The sequence below is a fragment of the Colossoma macropomum genome, unplaced genomic scaffold, assembly GCF_904425465.1.
Source record: "Colossoma macropomum unplaced genomic scaffold, Colossoma_macropomum, whole genome shotgun sequence".
Taxonomy (NCBI): Eukaryota; Metazoa; Chordata; class Actinopteri; order Characiformes; family Serrasalmidae; genus Colossoma; species Colossoma macropomum.
This window is the reverse complement of record NW_023494791.1, coordinates 36,914,802-36,933,599: the sequence shown is the minus strand read 5'-3', so window position 1 is coordinate 36,933,599 and position 18,798 is coordinate 36,914,802. Positions and strand designations below refer to the sequence as shown.

The 18,798-nt window shown below is 40.1% G+C and overlaps 1 protein-coding gene across 1 annotated transcript in view; it reads left to right on the top strand.

Moving 5' to 3' along the window:
* papss1 (3'-phosphoadenosine 5'-phosphosulfate synthase 1) overlaps positions 1–17,621 on the top strand; it is a 35,618-nt gene extending 17,997 nt beyond the window's left edge. Inside the window, exons 9-12 of the mRNA XM_036574970.1 lie at positions 3,304–3,439; positions 4,308–4,576; positions 9,164–9,393; positions 15,648–17,621. Coding sequence (XP_036430863.1) covers positions 3,304–3,439; positions 4,308–4,576; positions 9,164–9,393; positions 15,648–15,786 — 774 coding nt within the window. The 3' untranslated portion in view covers positions 15,787–17,621. The remainder of the gene's footprint in view (positions 1–3,303; positions 3,440–4,307; positions 4,577–9,163; positions 9,394–15,647) is intronic.
* Positions 17,622–18,798: the final 1,177 nt, after the last annotated feature.

The window sequence follows — 18,798 nt, the reverse complement described above, 5'->3', positions numbered from 1 at the left end:
CTATTAAAAATTAGGTTTATGCCAAATTAATTCATCAAGCAATGCTTTTGACCAAAATTTTAATTTGACCAAAAAGTTTTTAGTCTGGATAAACTTTTCTATAAGCCAGAGGTCGGCAACCCAAATGTTAAGAAGAGCCATTTTGTCCATGCAACAAAAATCAAACCACCTTGGGAGCCACAGCATTTTATGTCCATTTTACCATCTTGGATGTAAATATGAGTCAGTATGTGCAGTATTTTTTATGAGGTTGAAGTCAGCTTCTCATTCGCCAGCTTCCTGTTCGAATTTTCCCGTTCCACCTTAAATTGTGCCTGAGGCACCAGAATGTAACTGCTGCACCATATAAGGTGGAACGAGAGAATTTGAACGAGGCTAAAGTATACATCATGTCCAGTACAAACGTAACAGTTTGTTTTGTACATTTCAGCCTAGACTGCTGTTTTGAGTGTGGCACAATGCATGGCAGCCAGTCAGAACAAAGATCATTTACATATACATCAAAAGGAAACAAACAAAGTTTGGGTCGAGACTTTGGAAAATGGTAATGTAACAATGAATTAGGAGTGTTATAGGCCATATAGGCCAGTCCGGATCATGTGTCTCTGACCCAAGGCAAATGTTTAAGAAATTATGTCCAATCCTACCAGATCCCTCAGGAACTGTTGGTCCTGTCATGTTCGGACAAATATTTCGAGCTCTACCGCTGTGTTTTTGTGTGGCAGACAAGGAATGTGCCGTGATATTGGCCTTAGCATTGACGTATTTGACATTGCTCAACCAAATATGTGCATGACTGTGTCTGTACAGCTTGATACGGTTATCACTGATGAAACGGGCACTGTGAGTAGTGCATGTATGTGTGTGTGTGGAATTCCTGGGCTGAAGTGTGTCAGTCAGCAGGGCGAGGGCTGGATAACCTGGGTTCAATTGTATGCAGTAAATCCACTTTTTCCTGTTTATTCCCACTGTCCGTGTGTGTTATTTCTCCGCAGCGGAAATGGGGCCGTGCCGAATATTTACCCGAGCAGAGCGCTTATATGTAAGAGGCGGGAAGGCACATGGGTGATTATGGACTTTCCACGCACGGTTTCTCGTAAAATACTGCCTTTGGTGATGGAGGGAGAGAGAGGGGGGCTCAGCTGCTTTAGCAAACACAGTAATATCTCAATCACTCTGGCATTTTTTCTTTCTTTTGTTTTTCCATATTATTCAGTTTTGCATGATGGATGTAGTTTTTCCTCTACAGGTGCACTGCAGCAAGCAGGCAGTGCAGAATCTGAGCAGCTTTCTTTTCCGTTTTGAGCTCCTCTCTGATCATTAATTACCCAAATGCTGCTGCTGTTCTGGTATTCAGGCCAAAGAAAGACAGATTCCCTCACTACGCTGTTCATACCAACATTTCTGCAGCTTACCTAGAATCACCTCTTACTTTTCAATATTACTCATTCGCTCATATTCTCTCTCATTCTCTCTCGTTCTCACTCTATCCCTCACTCTTTCTCTCTGTCTCACTTTGTCTCTCCTCTCTCTGTCTGTGTCTCTCTCTCTCTCTCCCCCTCACAGCTTTCAGTGTCTGCTAAAAGTCTTTAGCGCTCTCTCTTTCGCTCACCTCCTGTGTCTTTCTTGTCTCTTTGTCTTCTACCCATTTACTCTATTTCTCTCTGTCTCCTCTCTTTTTCTCAGTCTCACTCATTCTTTCTCTCTTTTGGGACGTTAGGCAAATTATTCAAGGACGGTTTTCTCTATCTCTTAATTTGTTTCTCACTCTTTTTTTTTTTCTCTTTCTCTATTTCTCTCTCTTTCACTCTCTCTTTTTTTCCCCCCTCTCACTCTTCCTCACTCGTGTCCCCTCTCTCACTCTTTCTTCTGTTTTTCTCCCACCCATTCATGCTCACTCCTTAAACCCCTCTGCCTGTGATGTTTAGGAGTTTCCATGGTCGTAAAGTGAGCGGTGGGTGTGAAACAGCTCTCTCGGTCCCAGTGGTCTTAAATCTAACAGAGCACTTTAAGACTGGTGTCCTTACAGTCCCTCCTGTTAACACTGACCAGACTAACACTTCAAAGAATGTCAGCTAAGTCCTTTTTCTAGAATAAATATTGAAAAAATGTGCATTTCAAGTTCATATTCAGACAGGTTATCAGCTACTTTTTGGGTGTTAGGTAAATCATACAGTTTAACAGTAGTGTTCCAGGTTTGTGCTGGTCAAACAGGCAGTGGTGTCATGTTTAAAATCCACTCTGTGCGAGTGGAAAAGGAGCAGCAGGCACAGCGATTTGCTAAAATACATACAATTCTGAACTTCATGCCTAATTATGATTTAGGGGTTGCAGTTGGTTCTTTACTGTCCTACTTAGGCCTGCAACTAACAATTTTTTTGGATATTTGATGAATCTATTGCCTAACATTCAATTAATCAACTACTTGAACCGTTATTCCTTCTGCTATTTCTTCCTACTTACCCTCCTGTCTGTGTGACAAGTGATTTATGGTGTAATGAAACAAGCCACACTCTTTTCCCCGTTTTTAATTAAACAATGTGTTGGCCCTGTTTATACCTGGTATTACCATCTATCTTGAGTGATCTGATCACATATGTACTGCTGTAACATATAGGTGTTTACACCTGGAATTTCTATTGTCTTTAATGCATCTCCAGTGATGGCTTATAATCTGATTTCATGACTAGTTTCGTTGGCACTCCAGCCACATGGATCACTCTTGTACATCAGCTAGCTAGATAGCTACCCTATCTTAACTGGAGGTGACACTAATGTTTTTTCCCAGCTAGCCTCACAGTGATAAGGCAGTTGACACAGGCAGTCCTCCCATCTTGTCAGAGACACTGAGATACTTCAGCGTTCACACTGTAAATATGTGGTCCTATGCACCCCTGACCACTTCTAAAGGTGGTTTTTGTGACCTCCAAGACACATTGTACCCTGTTCAGACCTCTACTTAGATCTGTCTACGTAGGATCGGATCAGGACAGATTTTAACGTCAGATTTAAACAGAGCCATTGACTTTTTCCCATAATCAACATCTACTACTCATTGCAGCCCTAATTATAAGCAATATGGACAGTGAAATAGAACTTGTATACCAGGAAACTTTACGCTAATCAAACAAGAATTAGCAGGCTGAGTTTCCTCTGCTGTGTGTGCCCATTTCAGTGCAAGTGTGTGTAGGTGTCATCCTAGAGCTGAGTACTGCCTTCATCTCAGGGTATCTTTCATTCCATCAGGCCTCTACTCTATGAGTGGCTTCAGGACACTCCTCACAGCTGTGTGTGCTGTTTCAGATGGTGATGGAGAGTGGCGACTGGCTGGTAGGAGGAGACCTGGAGGTGCTGGACCGAATCTACTGGAACGACGGCCTGGACGCCTACCGCCTCACCCCCACAGAGCTCAAACAGAAGTTCAAAGAGATGAACGCAGGTAACACACATAGGCAAGGGTACACCCAGGCCCTGTTTCTAAGTGGTTCTGTGCATGGTTAAATGTTTTTCCTTATTCTGTAGATGGTTCCTTAAGGAACCTTTAGAAATGGTTCTGTATAGCAACAAAAAGGGTTCAGCTGTTGTTACATCATCATCAACTCTTTATTGGATATATATATAGAACCCTATTTGCTCGGAGGCTGCACGGTGACGCAGTGGGTAGCCTGGGTTTGATTCCCCGGCCAGGCGACCAGAGTCCTTTCTGTGTGGAGTTTGCATGTTCTCCCTGTGTCTGCGTGGGTTTCCTCCGGGTACTCCGGTTTCCTCCCAGTCCAAAGGCATGCAGTCAAGCTAATTGGACATGCTAAATTGCCCCTGGGTTTGAATTTGTGTGTGAATGTGTATGTCTGTCTGTCTGCCCTTCGATGGACTGGTGACCTGTCCAGGGTGTATCCTGCCTTCCACCCAGTGACTGCTGGGATAGGCTCCATGTTTTGTCCATGTCTGTATTGTTTATTTTAGCTGATTTTTTGGTTTGTGGAACCCTGTATATATTTGTGCTTATTACATATGACCATAAATCTTTTATGATTTATGTTTTAATGTTTTAATTTGAATTTTTACTACTTTACTTTATTACTGAAAAATCACAATAGTGAGAGATTAATTAATCAGAAAGCAGGTTTATTGAGGTGATCATCTAGAGATCCAGAATAACTACCTTCCCCTTTCTCTCCCTCCTTCATATCTGTCTCTGTTTATTTCTCTCTTTCTTTCTCTCTCTTCTCCATCTCTTTCTTTATTTCTGTCCTTCTACTCCCGTCTTCCTCCTTCTATATTTCTCTATCTGATTTTCCCCATCTCAGACGCAGTGTTTGCGTTCCAGTTAAGAAATCCAGTCCACAACGGTCATGCTCTGCTCATGCAGGACACTCAAAGGCGCCTGATTGAGCGCGGTTATCGACGGCCTGTTCTGCTGCTGCACCCACTGGGTGGCTGGACCAAAGACGACGACGTGCCCCTGCCCTGGCGCATGAGGCAGCACGCTGCTGTGCTGGAGGAGGGTGTGCTGGACCCCAACTCCACCATTGTAGCCATCTTTCCCTCACCCATGATGTATGCCGGCCCCACTGAGGTAAGCAGAGCTGGGGCTAATGAAGTTAATGATTGAATGAGTCTGTGGTCACTCTCCAGTCATTGATTTTTGTTGCTGATTACAAGTGTAGACACATTTAATATGTGCTAACTGTTTTAATAGAAAAGGCCCAGCGTGATTAAGTACTATTCTTTCCAGTGGGGATTGGTGTAGTTAAAGAAAGGCTCCACCCAGAAATGCTAATGTGATTAGCCATGACGGAAAGCTTGTCTGGACCAGTTGACAGGCTTACTTACTAGCTTATTACTAGAAATATGGCATCTTTGTGTGAGATGTTCAAAGGGGCCAAGTCATGGTTGGAAAGCGAATGTATAATTACAGTGTTCCAAATAATCCACACATTCTAATAGGATGGATTTAGTATACTTTATCCTATGTCCCTGAGGATTTCAGTGGAACAATACAGGGCAGCCATTCAGAACAGAGATAAAATTTTTGCTGACAAGTAAATGTCATTAATAATTGCAGTTAATGATTTAATTGCCTTTTCTTAGTCATTGTTTAATAACGATTAAAATGACTCTTAAAATACAAGCCTAATGTGGCCAGATTGGCTGAATAGCCACCTCACCTGCTAGCTGTGTTTACATAGTAGCTAAAATTGGTTGTACTTGTAATGACTGTAGATTGGATCATCATGTAATCAAGGCATGGCACGTTTAGACTTGTGCTTTTCAAACGTAGCTTTATGATGATTGGATTCTGTTTCTCTGCAGCGTATTTGGGTTACTGAATCAGGCTGGCTTTGGCTGAGCAGAGTAGGCAGCGGGGTCTATACAGATTGTGGTTTGTTTAATGCTTCATAAAACAACTCACAGTTGCGGAGAAAATGTTTCAGGCATTTCAAGTAGTAAATAAAGAAAACATAGGTAATAATGTATTTATGTATTAGCACCCACAATAGAAGCACAGTTGGGAAAAAGCAGGTTAAAATTACATCTAGGAGTGGTGGGTGATCTGTCTACTATCCTCAGGCAGCAGATTTCTTTTCCAGTTTTACATTTATAAGCCTACATTTGAATACATATGAAAACGCCAAAAAATAAATGGTTTTGATGGACGAGACGGGAATGATATTGCAAGTGGGTGGAGTGCACATGACGTTAGACTGTGAAAGTAGCCAAGCTGGCAACATTGCGTTCATACACACACACAGATCTGATCACAATGAATGCTTGACTACCTCAGGATCAAGACAGCTAGATTTGAACACGTTTTTTAAATGTGTAAACGGGCAACATCCAGATACAGGACCCAAGTGTAAACAGGGCCTTACGTACGTCAGTCTTAAAGGCACAATGACAAAACTGTCTGGGTTGTATGACAGTGTTTTAAGGCCACTGTTAATAATGCGCTGGGGTCTCGGTTGCTGTACTGGCGTGATGGAGTTCCACACACTCCTGTCTCTTTGTGGATTGATCATTTTGATTATCATTCTCATTGTCAGTGAAACTTCATGCACTCTTTGAATGACACAGAGATGTAGCCACCGATAGCCATGTAGACGGACACTGCCTGCAATTCTCCTTCAACAAAACAGACAGTTTCCTCCGAGCCCGTCTGGTTCCTTCATCTAAATAAACAGTTTCCTGCTCAGCCATTTCAGCCGTTTCTTATACTAATAACAGGCTGGTGCTGATGTGTCAGGAGAGACAGGGAGACGGAGTGTTTCCTTATGGGTAAAATCGATATGAGTATAACTCCACCAACTCCTCACCACCCTTCATTTTAACACGAGGAGGTGCTGCCTTTGGCCACAATATTGCAACCTTTCCTGGTATTAATGCCACTTTAATGTCGTAATTATACGACTTTTTTCTTGAAATATATTACAACTTTTTTTCTCTAAGTCTACTTTTTTTATTTGTATTAACAGTGGCACTAAAACGCCGTCGTAGGGTTGAGAGGTTGGTAAATGGTAATGTTAAAAAAAAATTAGGACACTTTTTGGTGCACACAATTCTACTAAATATTATAAGTAGACTTCAGGGAAACAATGAGAAACAAGTAAAATGTAGAATATGGGCCTTTTAGGGGCTGCATTTTGAAGTGGAATTTTCTACAGGCACATGTTTTTTCTCATTTTTCTCATAGCTTGTATGCTAGGCTGCTGTTCAGTGTCACTCTCTCAGTGCCTGAAATGGTCCTGAAGTGCAGAACCTCTGAAATGGGCCACATGAGTGAAGCTGCAGACAGCTGAGACAGGCTCATCACGTACACACACGCCTCTTTACTGACCGATCTCAGTTGATTTATGCCTCTTTGCGCTGCCTCTAAACACAACCAGCTTTCTCAGAGCAGATCTTTCAGTGGCCCCTGTGTACAATCTTTTTGGAGAAAGAAAGAACCCTAGGAGCGTTCCTCTGACACAAATTGTCGCTGATGGAATATACTCTATCTGTTTTGAAGTCCGCTGTCCTTTAATCATTTGGCTGGGGACATTAGTGGTTTATTAAGAGCAGACAGGGTTCTGGAGCTCTGAAGCAAGCCCGCAGGAAGCGGCTATTAGATTCAATGACTTACGAGGAGGAAATAAAGGACCTGTTCACTTTCACAAACACACATCTCCTCTGATATAGGCCAGTCCAGATCGTGCGTCTCTGTCGAAATGCCTGTGCGGCATAGCCGTACATGTTTCTGCTCCTTTCAGAACAAACGTGTTTTGGAGGTTTTTTTCCCTTTAACTGTTCATTTTCAAAACTACTTGTTCACTTATTCTGTTCACTGCTTCTTTCTCATGTTATAACTAATTCAGCATGTTACTGAGAAAGGGAGCACTGCTTTCAAAAATATGTCAGTAGGCCTGTGCTTGGAGTCTGTTAACTGAGTGGCTGTGGTTATAGGCTCCTGTGGCTGTAAAAACTGATCAACTGCTGGTGATAAAGAAAAGAAAGTAATTAATTTACCCCTTTATTTTGTATAATTTACAGTAAGACAGTAGTATAGTAAGCTCACTCCTTCACAACACAACTTTTCAACCTCACCAACAGGAGGAAAGTGGTACAGGACTGATTTTGACTTTTACAGAATACAGCAGTTACAATAAAGTCAGTGCGAGCTGGAGAGCATTAACACAAAAAGGTTTGATACCTTCTAGCTGAGAGTGCAGTTTGGCTAATTTTGATATTGGAGGTTTGGTGAAGAGTCAATGGACAGGTATTTGATTAACCATGGCAACAAAAAAAAAACATGATCGCACAAGTGTTACGAGGCTAAAGAGCACAAAAATTTAGCAGCAAGCAGAGGAATACATTTCAAAACATATTATATGTAAAAAAACCCACTAGACATTTTGTTGAATTGGTTACAGAGGATGCCTCCACGGATGTGAGCTAAAACTACGGCTATATTAGCTAGTACGACGTGGCGAGGAATCGCCTTCTTGGACGATGTGGCAACAAGTGTCAGAGACTTAATCAGCCAAAGTAGTCAGCAGTGAAGATGCACTACATGTGACCTCTCAGTCACATTCTTTTCAATGCACTGACGCTTAGGCCTTCATTGTTTTGGACTGGCAAAATATAACATACATCCTTACTCACAAATATGAGCAAGTCTTTAGACATTTTACAGTCTTATTATTTTACAGTGCCATTTAATTGAATTATTAGTCTATGTATTTTCTCCATCTTCCTGTGTTGAAATGGAACAAATATCCAAAAAATGATTTCGGTAGTCAAATACTGGCACCTGAAGCGGTTAAACGACTCAAGGACCCGTTAACATAAACTAGTCTTTCTGAGAATATATTTCTCATGGCAGTCTCCAGCCTCTACCCGGTTGTCGCTGTCAGAACAAAACCTTTTGTCTCCATTTTTCTTTTTGTTAAATGTTTGACACTTTTGGAAATCGCCAGCTGCCCTTTTCATTGCATCAGTGTTTCATGATGAATGGGCCAATAGCATTTGTCTGACATTCTTTTAAAAGTTATGTATAAAATATACACTTCTGCAACATGTTTCTCTCACAAAAACTGGACACTAAAAATAAATGTTCCTCTTTGTGACGATGCTGCGTCACTTTTATGCAGTAGTAGCAATGCATGCATGAAGGAGCAGTGGTCTGCCCCTAGAATCATGAAAAATGCACTCTCATGATGTTTTCCACTCATAAACTAAAAGTCTGACTGTGACAGAAGCTGATACTTTACTCAACTTTCCCTGAAATGTATCAGCTTCTGTTCACATGAGCCATCCTGGTAATTTTGTGGGAATTGTACTCTGTTCTATGCAGGTAAATTGCCAAATCATCGGGCTTACTGGCTTGCCACTTCAGTTCAGCTCCTGCTTGCGCTCACACTTAACCCCTTCCAGCTTAATTACTCTCAGCTTCACATGTTAAAGGGGATGTATGGAAAGGGCTGGGTGAGGTTTTCAATAATACTGCGAAATAGGTTTCCATATTTTACAGACAGGTATTTTAAAATGGTGTAATTGTTTAGTTATTTTATACACAGTTAGCTCTGTATTCAAATTGTGTTACAGGCACAGCCCTACCTTCAGGTGTTGAAGCGAGGCTGATGTTCTTACCTGCTGATAAAGTTCTCCTGATTCTGTTCTCCCCCAGGTGCAGTGGCACTGCAGAGCTCGGATGGTTGCCGGTGCGAATTTCTACATCGTGGGCCGAGACCCAGCTGGCATGCCCCACCCGGATACAGGTAAAGACCTGTATGAGCCTACTCACGGCGCCAAGGTCCTCACCATGGCCCCTGGACTTATTTCACTGGAGATCGTGCCTTTCAAAGTGGCAGCGTATAACAAGATCAAGAAGGCCATGGACTTTTATGACCCCAAAAAGTAAGTTTGCCTTTGTCGTTTCTTTTGTGTTGATATACATTCTGCCTAAACTAGAAAATGGGTACTGCAGTTGTGTTCTGGTATCTGTCATCTATTAGATGCTTCCTCTTTTTGATCTGAATGTAATGTAACACTGTGAAGGGTAGACCAGCCACAATATTAAGAAAAAAGAAGAAAGTGTGTGACATCCTAAGCAGGAGTCTTTTCATTAAAGCATGTGGATGTAATTGCCCACTTTGTGCATTTACTTAGTAAGTGATATCATAAGAGGTTTGTAAAACTGTAGTCTTCAATCAACAGAAGAGGGGGGATCGACACAGTCTACTGATGGCAGGAATTTGCCCAGTCTGTGAACATTTTATGTGTTTTCTCCAATGCGTTCGAAAATCGATCATTCGGCTTCTCGAATGTAACTTCCATGTGTGTCCGGCTTCCTCTGTTATCTACGGAGAAACATAAGGCCAAGAATAACAGGAACTGTTTTGGTTTTTTGAGGATTTTACAAAGTTCTGTGGCTTTTCTCAGTTCTTTGAAGTCGTCCAGAAATCACGGAGAGCTGCTGCTAATTACGCGGCAGCATCTGAGTATTGCGGGCGATGACTAACAGAAATCTTGCTGTGTTCCTGTAATTAATAGCGCTCTCCACTATCAAATTAACTGCCTTCTCACCCCATGTTCCAGAAAGCATTCTGATGTGAAAGCTCATCAAAATGACAAAGATCGTCTTCCTGTAGGCCTGTATGAACCTAGCAAGCGAGCATTCTTTGCCAGCAGTTTTCAGAAAAGGCGGAAGAACCAAGTTTGCTGAAAGCTGTTTGCCCTTAATTAACTTGATTTTGTGGAGGCTCAACTGTAAGAAATTAAGCACTGGTCGAACTGTCCCATCTGAATCCTTGTTGGAAGCACAACAGTCGCTTCCCTCAGTCAGCTGAACCTTTTTGTCTTCTCTGTCTCCTGTATGGAGTCTTTGATGCTTGTCATACACTGCTCTGGTATGCAGGGTCATCCTTCTCAGATGTAGATCTTCCAGCAAACCACCAGAAGTTGTTGTCCATCCAGGGCTAGAATAAATACATGTTTTAAACATTTCACTTCCTCAAAATACATTTTTATTTGAAGTTCTTGGAAGGAAAATTGACTGCACTCTACAAGTATGTGATTGTTTGGTGTGTTTGGGAAGACGTAACTGGAAAACAATCTTTGTGAGGTCTGTACAAGAGCAGAATGTTTGATGTGTATGTCACAAATACACTCAGTACCTGAAGTTCCAAGTCTTTCTTTTTCCACCCTTTTTTTTCATGACTTGCTTGAGGCCTCAGTAATGATGAGTGGGATCTATATAGTACTGTGCAAAAGTCAGAGACCACAGTTCCAATCAAAACATTATTCATTTTTCAGCATCAAAGGAAAAAAAAAAACATATATGTAAGAGCAAATTACTCAGATGTCTCAACAACTAAATATAATATCAAGATATTCAGTATTTAGTGTGTCCACTCTTCATTACAGTTTTCATTTTTTTCAAGAGACTGCAGAAATATTTCAAAGTTCAGTCCTAGAAGTTGGTTGTGTTTTCTGCTCTTCTTAATCCAAGTAAACCCAAACAGAATATTGAGGTCTTAACTCCGAGGTGGTCAGTCCATTGTTCTGAGAACACCAGCAGTTTATTTGTTTGATTTTCAAATGTTGTTCTGTTTTGTCTTTTTTCTTTTCTCAGTAATGACTTTTGCACATCTACACATCCTTTCAGACCCATAGCGTTGAGTTGTTTTCTTGAAGTATGGTTTATCTGAGTGTGATGGTTTTGGTGGTCTACCAGGGGTTGTATGGTTGTTAGGAATGCCAATTACTTTGTATCATAATAATTTTTGAACTCTAGTTCTAATCTAATCTCCTCAGAAATATCTCTGGAAAAATGAATTACTTGTACCTAATGACCATTTTGACTAGAAATTAAATAAATGAAGGATGGTCTCTGACTTTGCACTGCAATTAAAGTAAATGATCTTCATAAGAAAAGCTGCATTACACATGCTGGACTGTTCTCTCATGTGAAATAATGTGTGATGGTTCTGATCCAAATCCAGTGCTACTACATATTCTACCACATAGCTGAAAATAAAGTGTGAGGGAGATAGATTTGGTGTTGATACAATCTGTCAGGCCCTAGACACTCCTTGGCAGTCTCCTTCCCTCCGTCCCCCTTTACTTCTTTCCTGCCTCTTCCATCCTGGAGCGAGTGATTAGGGAGGGGAGCGAGAACCTAGCTCCCCATCTGAATTTCAAAGGGCCCGGCTTGGCGCCTTTGCAAATTTATGGCATTCTGTCTGCTCCTGGAGCAGCCATGGGCTGGGCCAGAGTCGAAGCGAGTGTGGATGCTAAGCCTAATTGCCTGCGATCTCCCTTAAAGTCTCCCTGCAAAGTGTAATAGCTCAAATCAGTCCAAGCTGTTTCTCATTTGGCTGCATGGGGTGTTTCAGTCTCATTCAGGGATGTCCACTGATGGTGTTTCAGCTCCTGATGAAGCAGCTTTGCATCCTTTATGACTTCATTCTGAGTTTTGATGAGCAGACGTTTATAAAACGGACAGTTCAGGTTCTAAACTTTGATTGGCCGAGAGAAGTTTGAAGCCACTGTAAAGCACTCAATATATATACACACATTAATTGAATTCTGTATTTATGTGTTAAGTTTAAAAAATATATAAGAATTATGTAGACATGTTTGTTATTTTGCATGGAATACATAGTCTACTATTTGGGAGAAGAATTGTTTGTTACTTTAATGTTATTAAATTAAACTATTTATTTAACATTGGTGAATTTTATCATATTGTGCTTTGTTTTGTTGTTTTGCATAGGGATGTGCATTCTGACTAATTGTGATATATTTGTAGGACTTCATGATTGGCTATCCAGGACTTCATTGAAATTCAGGGGAATCGGTAGGGTTTAGTGTCGGATGAGTGATATAAAGGAAACTGACCCAAATAGTGAGTGCGTTTACATGCACTTGACTAATCAGTCACTCTGGGTCTACATGGGTCAGGCAGTAATCAGATTTCTGCTTTACAACCAGACAGTGAACTCACAGAAGAAGATGTGACGTAAACGTAATGTAAAACTCAAACTTGATGCTGTGGCTTTTTTTTAAAAAAAAAAAACAAAAAAAAACTTCACACCATGTTACCTAAGAAAATAAACATGCATCATCTAGAAGATGAAGAATATTTAAATTGCTCATTTCGTCAAGCATGTAGTTGGTTTCAGCATCGCTCCAAAAGTGTTTGCTTATATCTGGTGCTGCCGTCTGTTTTCACACGTACAGACTGAGAAATCCGAAGGAAATCAGAGTTAGAGTTTACATGCACTGATTACTGAGCTATAATCCAGCTCTTTTTATTGGATTTCTTAATTGGATTTCTAGACCTGACTCTGATCTAAAAAATCAGAGTATGCTGTTTACATGACCATTTGAATAATCAGACAGCTGTAGAAATCTGATTATGATTGGATTATTAAGTGCATGTAAACGCACTCACTGATTTCAGTGTTCAAACATTGGCACCTCAGATGGTTAACGAGTGCTTCAGTTCTCATTCAGTTCCCTAGTTTTGCCTCATGTCTAACACCTGTTAACCGTAGTGAAATCATTCCAATGCACAACCTCTCTTGGCTTATTGCTTTATTTTTGGCCTTATTTTGTCCCAGCTCCAAATTCTCATCCTTTAACCAGGTAATCAAGGATTATAGAAGACTGATTATCTGCTTAGGTATACTGAGAGCTGAACTACACCAAAAATGTGGACCTGTTGGGTGTTCTTGAGGACTACAGTGGAAAGTGCTGCTGTATTGCAAAAAAACAGAAATAAGATGGTTTATTAAGTTCTGTTCTCTTAAAGACAGAAACAGACTTGTCGTGATTTTTCCTCGCCTTGGTGGCTGGAAATGTTTGAGATTTTTAAGCGTGCCCAGCTACAAACCCATACGAAACGCTTCGCTTGTGTGTACAAACCACATCACTGAAGAGCTGCAGCAAAAAGAAACCACATTTTACAAATGTGATTATTTCAAGCAGAGTGCATTGCAGCGCTAGTGGCGAAGAAATACACAGAACAGAGTGGATTTATTTTCTTAACGTCTTTGTCTAAATTGAAGAATGTCTAATCTCTTACAAATATCTTGTTAACTTCAACAGTGCAGTGGAGGTGCCATTAGAGGTTGTATTTAGACTGGCTGATTATCGTCAATTAGCTGTGTTTGTCAGATATTTGACCCCATGTTTATTTTTTGATGACATTTGTTCAATGAGGAAGGTGCAGCAGAGTTCCAGTTTAATTGTGTAAGTCTGAGGTTTACATTTTCTGTCTTCTTTTTGTTATTGTCGTGAAGCAGTCTCAAGATATGAGTGTCTCTCTATGGCTTTTCTTGTTCTGTTCAGTTTTAGTTCACTCATGTCTTTCATTTTCTGACTAATAGGAGATTTATGTATCATTTCATTAATTACTTCTCATTTCATTTATTACTTCTTATTGCACTTTTTGAATTAATTTGTGATTGAGTTAATTTATTTTTTTGATATATTGTGCAAAGGTCAGATACCTCATTTTCTCAATCTCAATTAAAAGGTTCTTTAGGTCACTAAAAGGTTTGATGGCAGAGGTTCAGTCAGTTGTCGGGAGCCTGTGCTCTACACCAATGGTCACCAACCCTGGTCTTGGAGATCTACCTTTTTGTAGAGTCTAGTTCTAATCACAATCTGCCAAACCTGCTTGAGAAAATTACCCAGAGGCCTCAACATCTAAATATACTCTTTTTTTCAGCACTTCAGTGTGTCCTGCCTTTCATTCTTTCATTATTTTTATGAGACTTTCAGTTTTTCAAAGAAAACTGCAGGGATATTTTTCCACTCCTCCAAAGTTCAGTCTTAGAAGTTTGTTCCATTTTCTGCTTCTCATGATCCAATAATCCCGAATACATTCAGTGATGTTGAGGTCTGGACTCTGGGGTGGTCAGTCCGTTGTTCTGAGAACATCAGCAGCTTTTGTTTGATTTGCAAATGTACTTTTTTGTCTGTTTCCTTTTCTCATTAACAGCTTTATGATAGTTAAACATCCTTTCAGGCTCATAGTGCTGAGTTATCTTCTCACAGTGGAAGGATGGATAGAAACACCTATGGATTTTTTCAGATCAGAACCTCTCCTCTCTCTCAAAGATGAAAGCTTTAAGTGCTGTTTAACTGATGGGGGCAGTTTTGGTGTCTGCCAGGTCTTACACAGTTGTTAGGAGTCCCAGTTTCTTCACGTTTTTAATACATTTTTGCTTTTCACTTATTTTACTTTCAACTTTATGTAGATGATCCTATTACTAACCTCCTCAGAAAGATCTCCTGAAAAAGTGAATAATTTAGAGTTAATCACCATTTTACCTGGAAATGGCATAAATGAAGGGTGGTCTCTGACTTTTGTACAGTATTATATAAAGGGGATATACAGCCTAATATCAACAAGATTAACACAGTCACAACTGATTATTTGCCGCCACTGCAACAAACTTTTCATACTGTACATTTGTTTGTTATGTATAAAACAGGGGGGTAATGATACCCACTGTCACATTTGAAAAGATGTTTGATTCTGTGGTCAAGATTTGATTTGCCGTTTGATGTCGTATGTTTTAAAAATGTTTACAGAGCTCTAACTGTATCCTGCAAAGATTTAGCTCAAAACTATTAGAACTGCTTGCTACACCTTCCTCTAACAAATTAACAAAAAAAAAAAAATCACTCTTCGTGTTTATTAGCCACTTCAGGAAAAAAAAGCCTGTCATTTGAGCATCATAAGCCCCACCCTTCCCTGCCCACTTTACCCTGATAGGGTTCACCCAGATGTTTTAATCATTGACAGTGGTTTCCACTGTCGGTAAATGAGAGACGAGAAATAAGAAATGCTCAGAGGAGACAGAAGGGCGTATCTGTGATACAGTTTAAATATCAGTACACTGTAATGTTCTTTTTTTTATGTTTGTCTTAAAATTGTTACACCCTGAGTAAAATAACAACATAACAGTATGTATAACAACTAGAACTACATTATTTACACCATGGCCCCAACTTATTAGGCAAGGAAGGGTCAGGAACTGGCCTTAATTGACTATTACTGTTCCACTGTTTGATTCTCCATCCCAGTCATACCAGCTACATCACCAGTGTTCTCCACTGTGTTCTCAGTGTCTCTCTGCTTTTGTGTCCTGCAGCCATGAGGACTATGACTTCATCTCAGGCACACGCATGAGGAGGATGGCTCGAGAGGGCCAGAACCCACCGGAGGGCTTTATGGCCCCCAAAGCCTGGACAGTGCTGAAGGAGTACTACAAGTCTCTGGAGAAGGCGTAAGTCATTTCCCCTGGTGGAGGCCTGCGAGTGTTTCAGTTCGGTTTAGATAAAAAATACAAGAAACAAGGGGGAAAAAAATCAGTGGTCAAGCAAAGGGACCACCTGAAAAAAGAAAAAAAAAAACAAGTTGTTAAACTGTTTTTCTGTAAATTGTGTACGGAATTGTATCGTTACTTGCAATGCGCACACCTCTGGCTCCTCAAGGTACTGTGTATTTGTACTGTTTTGAGTCTTACAAGGTTGTTTTTATGTATTTTATTTAACTTATTAACTCCAAGAGGCAAATTTTATCAAGTTTTAAAAGTGACATTAAACGGTTTAGTGGTTCTTCTGCACATTTTAGCGTTATCCCTGCTGTAACTTTCCTGATTCAACTCATCAGCAAATTAGCAAGCCCTTTTGTAGTTGAAGTGGGTGTGTTGGAGCAGGAAAGCACCAAAATTTGCAAGACGGTGGTACACAAGAATCATGTTTGAGGACCGCTGGTTTACTGTAAGGAAACTTTCCAAAGAATAATTCTAAGCTGTTATACAGTCAAGAAATGCATTATATCATTAAAGTGTAAATCTGATGTCATGAGAGTTTCCCTAATGTTCACAGATGCTGTGATTAAAAAAGTTTCCTACTGAAGAAGAGGTTACTGTTACAGGACACTTGTTGGCTAATCATTAAAGTGACAGATACGGTACGTCCTATAGTAAATTCATTTTAAAATTGGGCCAGGTTGCCTTAATGAGTACAGCGTTTGCCTGAAATAGCTGGACAGACGAGGTCCAAGTGAATATCTGAGCTTGAAAACATCTGGTTCCTTGGTTACTTCCTTTGGGTCATTTGTCATATGACCTCATCAGAAAAAATGGCCCGTGGTTTGTTTCTCTGTTCTCTAACGGTATGTTCTTCGGTGATATATGTCCACTGTACATGTTGGAAGCACCTAGCTTTTTTCTGTATTACTCTCAAGTGGTCACGCAAGCTTTGGAGTGAAACGTCTTTTATGAAGTGAATTCAAACCTTGTGAGGTCAGTCAGCTGTTTGATTGAAATGCCTTTACTGATGTGCGTCTAGTCCATTCATTTCATCTTTTTTATTTAACTTTTTTTTACGTAGCATTTTGAGAAACACAGGTGTTTTTCCACAGATGTAGGAAGTACCTGGTTACATTTACGCAGTTATTGGTACTCAAGTACAAAATAGTGCTTTCCTAAGCATTTCAAATGATACTTTTACTTCTGCTTAAGTGTATTTGGGAGGAATCAACTTTTTCTGTTACGTTTTAGTCATTAACGTTTTTGTTAGTAGCTCCTTTTTCTGTTTAATTGCATTATGTCACTTTGCCTACGACATCTGTGCTGCTTTGTTATGGATCTTTCACACTGCAGATTTGTCATTTTATTTTAAACCTAAATTATCCAGTAAGGGGAGAATGGTGCACCTAATAGACTTCAGTTCCTGTATTTACAGGTGCTGGATGTACTAAGAAGTTCAGTTTCCAGTTCTATAAGTTGCTCAGTACTTAAGTAGTTTTTTTGAGCCAATACTTTTGTACTTCTACTCAAGTTTTTCATTTTTTCCTCTGATTGAGTCATCATTTTTCAGAACTACCATACTTAAGTATGTGAGCCTCTGGTTTTCCTGACTCTTTGGGATAGGTGGATATGAACCTATTATTTTTATCATGTTAGTCTTGATTTGAATGTTTGTGTTTTGTTTCTTGCTTGGTTAGTCTCTTCACTGTCTGTACATTAGCCATTGATTTCTAATCTACTGATTTCAACCTTCTTTTTGCAATATTGTCTTTGTTACTTCACCGTCTCCAATAAACCATTCCAAGCAAACTTATGACATTTTGTCTCATTCTAGGAAATATCGGTAGTAAAAATAATGATAATAATAATGTTATTGTTATCATTAGCTAGGTTTCTATGCGCATTTAAGTTTGAGGTGGATATTTTTTTGTATTTTTTTTTGGTTTAATTACAACAGAAATGCATTTGCCAAATAAATAATATAAACGTGAAACAGAATAAAGTCAAATGACTGCTCACGTTTCTGTTTTTGTTCAGCAGTAACTACACAATGTGACAGAAGGCAGCAGGTACAAGTAAACTGGTAAAGCATTTCAAATGTACCTTCATCTTATCAAAGAAAAGCATGGTAAACACATATAAGATGCCTGCAGCTGATTAAGGGACACTTCCAGACATATTTGCCAGTGTGTTCAGTCTCTGTGGTCGAAAGATTGAAAATATAGCCATAAAATTAAACAAAACAGCTCAGCATTAAAGTTTTGTCTGTAAACTCATTCCGTATTTCTCAAAACTGTTTTTACGAATGTCACGTAGAATGTTTTGCTCTCGGATTCGGATACTTTCATTGCAACGTTTCGAGTATTCATTTGAATTTCATTCCGCAACTGAATGGAAACCTGGCTGGTGTTACATTGTTTATTCTGACTGAAGTATAAATATGTATCATTGTAAATATGCTCCTTTTCAGTGAGAGTGCATAAGTGTGGCATTCTGTTTCCCTGTGATACTGTGTTCATTTCTTTCTGATCCCCAGACTCTCACTATCCAACAGGGCTGCATTCAGCTGCTGTGGATGTTCAGAATCTCCACTGTAGCTATATTAGCCAGAGCGATATTAGCCTAACCTCCTCCACACGCACACACTGACTGTAACACAGCTGGTTCCCAGATGCAGTCGGGGCCTTGTGAAAGTGGAAGACTCTGGGATCGCTCTGTGGCCTTTCACCACTCACCCTGCCTCTCCCTTCAATCTCATTCTGGGATGTAACATCCAAACCTGCCAACCGCCATGTTGCTTTTTTTTTTCCAGTCCCTAATGGTAATCAAGCACGGACTCTGGTAGCACTTCAAAAGGAGGGCAGCTTCAATTTGAAAAATGAAGGAAAGCTTGGGTGGAAGGTTGCATTACCTATAGTACCAAAGCCACTGGCTTTTTTCCTTCCCATATGCTGTATAGGCCGTATAAGTCCCCATCTTGAGATTA